The sequence below is a fragment of the Heterodontus francisci genome, unplaced genomic scaffold (genome assembly GCF_036365525.1).
Source record: "Heterodontus francisci isolate sHetFra1 unplaced genomic scaffold, sHetFra1.hap1 HAP1_SCAFFOLD_2182, whole genome shotgun sequence".
In the NCBI taxonomy this organism is placed as follows: domain Eukaryota; kingdom Metazoa; phylum Chordata; class Chondrichthyes; order Heterodontiformes; family Heterodontidae; genus Heterodontus; species Heterodontus francisci.
The window spans coordinates 14529-21064 of record NW_027141669.1 but is presented as its reverse complement, the minus strand read 5'-3'; the positions used below and the strand labels follow the sequence as shown (position 1 = coordinate 21064).

Here is a 6536-nt window from a genome sequence, read left to right as displayed (position 1 = left end):
AATCATTTATATATACTACAAACAGCAAAGGTCCCAGCACTGATCCCTGCGGAACACCACTAGTCACATCCCTCCATTCAGAAAAGCACCCTTCCACTGCTACCCTCTGTCTTCTATGACCGAGCCAGTTCTGTATCCATCTTGCCAGCTCACCTCTGATCCCATGTGACTTCACCTTTTGTATAAGTCTTCCATGAGGGACCTTGTCAAAGGCTTTACTGAAGTCCATATAGATAACATCCACTGCCCTTCCTTCATCAATCATCTTCGTCACTTCCTCAAAAAACTCAATCAAATTAGTGAGACACGACCTCCCCTTCACAAAACCATGCTGCCTCTCGCTAATAAGTCCATTTGTTTCCAAATGGGAGTAAATCCTGTCCCGAAGAATCCTCTCTAATAATTTCCCTACCACTGATGTAAGGCTCACCGGCCTATAATTTCCTGGATTATCCTTGCTACACTTCTTAAACAATGGAACAACATTGGCTATTCTCCAGTCCTCTGGGACCTCACCTGTAGCCAATGAGGATGCAAAGATTTCTGTCAAGGTCAGATAGTGGGGGATTCAGCAATGGTAATGCCGTTGAATGTCAAGGGGAGATGGTTAGATTCTCTCTTGTTGGAGATGCTCATTGCCTGGCACTTGTGTGGCACGAATGTTACTTGTCACTTCTCAGCCCAAGCCTGGATATTGTCCAGGTCTTGCTGCATTTCTACACTGACTGCTTCAGTATCTGAGGAGTCACGAATGCTGCTGAACATTGTGCAATCATCAGCGAACATCCCCACTTCTGCCCTTATGATTGAAGGAAGGTCATTGATGAAGCAGTTGAAGATGGTTGGGCCGAGGACACTACCCTGAGGAACTCCTGCAGTGATGTCATGGAGCTCAGATGATTGACCTCCAGCAACCACAACCATCTTCCTTTGTGCTAGGTATGACTCCAGCCAGCAGAAGGTTTTCCCCCGGATTCCCATTGACCTCAGTTTTGCGAAGGCTCCTTGATGCCTTACTCGGTCTAATGCTGCCTTGATGTCAAGGGCAGTCACTCCCACCTCACCTCTTGAGTTCAGCTCTTTTGTCCATGTTTAAACCAAGGCTGTAATGAGGTCATGAGCTGAGTGGCCCTGGCAGAACCCAAACTGAGTGTCACTGAGCAGGTTATGGCTAAGCAAGTGTTGCTTGATGGCACTGTTAATGACATCTTCCATCACTTTACTGATGTTAGAGAGTAGGCTGATGGGGCGGTAATTGGCCGGGTTGGTCTTTTCCTGCTTTTTGTGTACAGGACATACCTGGGCAATTTTCCACATTGCCGGGTAGATGCCAGTGTTGTAGCTGTGCTGGAACAACTTGGCTAGGGTCGCGGCAAGTTCTGGAGCACGGATCTTCAGTACTATTGCCGGAATATTGTCAGGGCCCATAGCTTTTGCAGTATCCAGTGCCTTCAGTCGTTTCTTGATATCACGCGGAGTGAATCGAATTGGCTGAAGTCTGGCATCTGTGATGCTGGGGACTTCAGGAGGAGGCCGAGATGGATCATCAACTTGGCATTTCTGGCTGAAGTTTGTTGCAAATGCTTAGGTCGATGCTGGGTGGTCCGTCCGGTTTCATTCCTTTTTATTGACTTTGTAGCGGTTAGGTATAACTGAGTGGCTTGCTAGGCCATTTCAGAGGGATTTAAGAGTTAACCACATTGCTGTGGGTCTGGAGTCACATGTAGGCCGGACCGGGTAAGGACAGCAGATTTCCTTCCCTAAAGGACATTAGTGAACCAGATGGGTTTTTACAACTATCGACAATGGTTTCATGGTCATCATTAGACTAGTTTTAATTCCAGATTTATTAATTAAATTCAAATTCCACCTTCTGCTGTGGTGGGATTCGAACCCATGTCCCCAGAGAAATACCCTGGGTCTCTGGGTTGCTAGTCCAGTGACAATACCAATACGCCACCGTTCTTTGTCTTCGTATGGATGGAGAGTTAGGAGAGTTGTGAATGTGAACTGCTTATTTTCTGGTTGCTTTCGATCTTTGACTACCGTAATGTTCTGAATATAATGCATGTTTTAAAAAATTCTTTCATCGGATGTGGGCATCGCTGGCTAGGCCAGCATTTATTGCCCAACCATCCCTAATTGCCCTTTTCCTCTAAAGATGTATCTGTCAGTTACTGTTCATATTACACATGGTAAGAAATCAGAATGGGTTTTCTGTCGCCAACCAAGAATAGCTTTTCCAGGTGTGTTGTGAATGATAATTGCATATTTACTAGAAATGTTGCATTTCAATGGCAGATCTTTTAAATTCTTCCTGTTTCTAAGGCATAAATGAGAATCATCTCTTGTTTTCATTAATTTTTGACATTTATAAACTTAATTTTTGAAAGAGATGAACTGCACGTCACTCCCTATGTTTGATTGATGGGTAAATGCTGTTGGTTCATCTGGTCTACTTGTATGTTTTGCATGGTGTGAGAGCTGGCTGCACAGCAAATGAGAGTGGGAATGGACCCTTTCGCTTTGTCGGCTTTCTTTCTACTTTTATCAATAAAGAGCCACTTTGACTGCAGTATTGAGTAAGTCGAGGTGTGGATGAAACATGGCTATAAGGCAAATTTGACTCTTGTTCATGAAAATTAGAATGTGTATTATATTTGGGTGTGTATTATATGCAGAAAATTATGGTAAATAAAGGGGACTCGCTTTATTAAGCCTTATAAAAAACATTATTCCATGCCCCTGCTGCCCTTGACCTTCTAGTTGGTAGAGGTTGCAGGTTGGTAAGGTGCTGTCTAAGGAGCCTTGGTGCGTTGCTGCAGTGCATCTTGTAGATGGTACACACTGCTGCCACTGTGCGTCGGTGGTGGAGGGAGTGAATGTTTGTGGATGGGTTGCCAATCAAGCGGGCTGCTTTGTCCTGGATGGTGTTGAGCTTCTTGAGTGTTGTTGGAGCTGCACCCATCCAGGCAAGTGGAGAGTATTCCATCACACTCCTGACTTGTGACTTGTAGATGGTGGACAGGCATTGGGGAGTCAGGAGGTGAGTTACTCACTGCAGAATTCCCAACCCTTGTACCTGCTCTTGTAGCCACAGTATTTAAATGACTACCCCAGTTCAGTTTCTGGTCAATGGTAACCCCCAGGCTGTTGATAGTGGGGGATTCAGTGATGGTAATGCCATTGAATATGAAGGGGAGATGGGAGATCAGTGGGAGATTGTTGAGAGAATGGGATTGATATTGACAGTTTGTTATCCATTCTGAGGTAGGGAGGGTGGGCGGGCACAGGGAGAAAGGTTGGTCGGGACAACTGTCACCCTCCTGCTGCCCCTCCCCCCACTGCCACCATCAAACTAGACACAAATTGTAATGTTTTTAAAATTAATAAAAAAACACGTCAGTAAATAAAACTCTTGGTCCTCAATTAATCGTGCTCTTATTTCTTTGTGTGAATTTGGAAGTTTTGCAGGGGACTCTCTCAGGGTTAATGAATGGGAATGTGCAGTGGATGAGACGCTGTCAGACTGTCCCATTCCTTATTATTAAATTCTTCATGTGGTGTCACATCAGTTTTGGATAAGGATGGAATTTGCTTCCAATGCTCAGAAGTCCTGTCTGGAGGACTGGACACCAGTATCCATGGCCTGTGAGTCAAGACTTGGGTTTTGAAATACTGTCACATTGCAGCCTTTGTATCTGTCTCTCTGGAAGGGAAGTGAGAAACAAACAGCCAGGGGCAATGGTTGATTGAGAATGTCTCTTAATGTCCAGGAAATAAAGGGTTAAAATAAAGCAGGGAAATTCTGGAAAGGCTGTACCATTCAGCAAGTTTGGAGGAATGGTTGGGAAAAGTAGGGAAAGTCCCAAGATATTCCAAAAGTATATCAATGGGAAGAGGATAACCAGGGAAAGAGTAGGATCCATTAGGGACCAAGGGAGAAATCTGTGGGTGGAGCCAGAGGACATTGGTAGGGAGTTGAACGAATACTTCACATGGTTGAAGAAGTTTTGATTCTCTAGTGTTTTGATTCCCCGGTGATGTGATTCCCCGGTGTTGTGAGCCCGGTGTTGTGATTTCCCGGTGTTGTGATTCCCCGGTGTTGTGATTCCCCGGTGTTGTGATTCCCCGGTGTTGATTCCCCGGTGTTGTGATTCCCCGGTGTTTTGATTCCCCGGTGTTTTGATTCCTGGTGTTTTGATTCTCCGGTGTTTTGATTCTCCGGTGTTGTGATTCTCCGGTGTTGTGATTCTCCAGTGTTTTGATTCTCCAGTGTTTTAATTCTCCAGTGTTGTGTTTCCCCGGTGTTTTGATTCTCCAGTGTTTTGATTCTCCGGTGTTTTGATTCTCCAGTGTTTTAATTCTCCAGTGTTGTGTTTCCCCGGTGTTGTGATTCTCCAGTGTTTTGATTCCCCGGTGTTGTGATTCCCCAGTGTTTTGATTCTCCGGTGTTGTGTTTCTCCAGTGTTTTGATTCTCCAGTGTTTTGATTCTCCAGTGTTTTAATTCTCCAGTGTTTTAATTCTCCAGTGTTGTGTTTCCCCGGTGTTGTGTTTCCCCGGTGTTGTGATTCTCCAGTGTTTTGATTCTCCAGTGTTTTGATTCACCGGTGTTTTGATTCTCCAGTGTTTTGATTCTCCAGTGTTGTGTTTCCCCGGTGTTGTGATTCTCCGGTGTTTTGATTCTCCAGTGTTTTGATTCTCCAGTGTTTTGATTCTCCGGTGTTTTGATTCTCCGGTGTTTTGATTCTCCGGTGTGTTGATTCTCCGGTGTTTCGATTCTCCGGTGTTTCGATTCTCCGGTGTAGTGTTTCTCCAGTGTAGTGTTTCTCCGGTGTTGTGATTCTCCGGTGTTGTGATTCTCCGGTGTTGTGATTCTCCAAAGTTTTGAATCTCCGGTGTTTTGATTCTCCAGTGTTTTGATTCTCCAGTGTTTTGATTCTCCACTGTTGTGCTTCTCCGGTGTTGTGTTTCTCCGGTGTTGTGATTCCCCAGTGTTTTGATTCTCCAGTGTGGTGATTCTCCGGTGTTGTGTTTCTCCAGTGTTTTGATTCTCCAGTGTTGTGTTTCCCCGGTGTTGTGATTCTCCAGTGTTTTGATTCTCCGGTGTTTTGATTCTCCAGTGTTTTGATTCTCCGGTGTTGTGTTTCTCCGGTGTTTTGATTCTCCAGTGTTGTGTTTCCCCGGTGTTGTGATTCTCCAGTGTTTTGATTCTCCGGTGTTTTGATTCTCCAGTATTTTGATTCTCCAGTATTTTGATTCTCCAGTATTTTGATTCTCCAGTATTTTGATTCTCCGGTGTTGTGTTTCTCCAGTGTTTTGATTCTCCAGTGTTGTGTTTCCCCGGTGTTGTGATTCTCCAGTGTTTTGATTCTCCAGTGTTTTGATTCTCCGGTGTTTTGATTCTCCAGTGTTTTGATTCTCCGGTGTTTTGATTCTCCGGTGTTGATTCTCCAGTGTTTTGATGCTCGGGTGTTTTGATTCTCCAGTGTTGTGATTCTCCAGTGTTTTGATTCTCCGGTGTTTTGATTCTCCGGTGTTTTGATTCTCCAGTGTTTTGATTCTCCGGTGTTTTGATTCTCCGGTGTTGTGATTCTCCAGTGTTGTGATTCTCCAGTGTTGTGATTCTCCGGTGTTGTGATTCTCCGGTGTTGTGATTCTCCGGTGTTGTGATTCTCCGGTGTTGTGATTCTCCGGTGTTGTGATTCTCCGGTGTTGTGATTCTCCGGTGTTGTGATTCTCCGGTGTTCTGATTCTCCGGTGTTCTGATTCTCCGGTGTTTTGATTCTGCAGTGTTGTGATTCTCCGGTGTTTTGATTCTCCGGTGTTTTGATTCTCCGGTGTTTTGATTCTCCGGTGTTTTGATTCTCCGGTGTTTTGATTCTCCGGTGTTTTGATTCTCCGGTGTTGTGATTCTCCGGTGTTTTGATTCTCCAGTGTTTTGATTCTCCAGTGTTTTGATTCTCCAGTGTTGTGATTCTCCAGTGTTTTGATTCTCCAGTGTTGCGATTCTCCAGTGTTTTGATTCCCCGGTGTTTTGATTCTCCCGCATTGTGTTGCTCCGGTGTTTTGATTCTCCAGTGTTTTGATTCTCTGGTGTTTTGATTCTCCAGTGTTGTGATTCTCCGGTGTTGTGTTTCCCCGGTGTTGTGATTCTGCAGTTTTGTGATTCTCCAGTGTTGTGATTCTCCAGTGTTTTGATTCTCCGGTGTTTTGATTCCCCGGTGTTGTGATTCTCCAGTGTTTTGATTCTCCGGTGTTTTGATTCTCCGGTGTTGCGATTCTCCAGTGTTTTGACTCTCCGGTGTTTTGATTCTCCGGTGTTTTGATTCTCCACTGTTGTGATTCTCCGGTGTTGTGATTCTCCGGTGTTTTGATTCTCCGGTGTTTTGATTCTCCGGTGTTTTGATTCTCCGGTGTTTTGATTCTCCGGTGTTTTGATTCTCCGGTGTTTTGATTCTCCGGTGTTTTGATTCTCCGGTGTTGTGATTCTCCGGTGTTTTGATTCTCCGGTGTTGTGATTCTCCGGTGTTTT

The 6536-nt window shown here is 44.8% G+C and overlaps 1 protein-coding gene across 1 annotated transcript; it reads right to left on the bottom strand.

Annotated features, from left to right (window-relative positions):
• Positions 1 to 1914: 1914 nt before the first annotated feature.
• On the bottom strand, positions 1915 to 6053 carry LOC137364331 (processed variable antigen-like; the record flags this gene model as incomplete). Its single annotated transcript, XM_068027613.1, has 3 exons — positions 6009 to 6053; positions 3994 to 4590; positions 1915 to 2055 (listed from the first exon to the last, which is right to left on the bottom strand). Coding segments are annotated over exons 1-3 (783 nt in total), but the record flags the coding sequence as incomplete, so codon positions are not given.
• Positions 6054 to 6536: the final 483 nt, after the last annotated feature.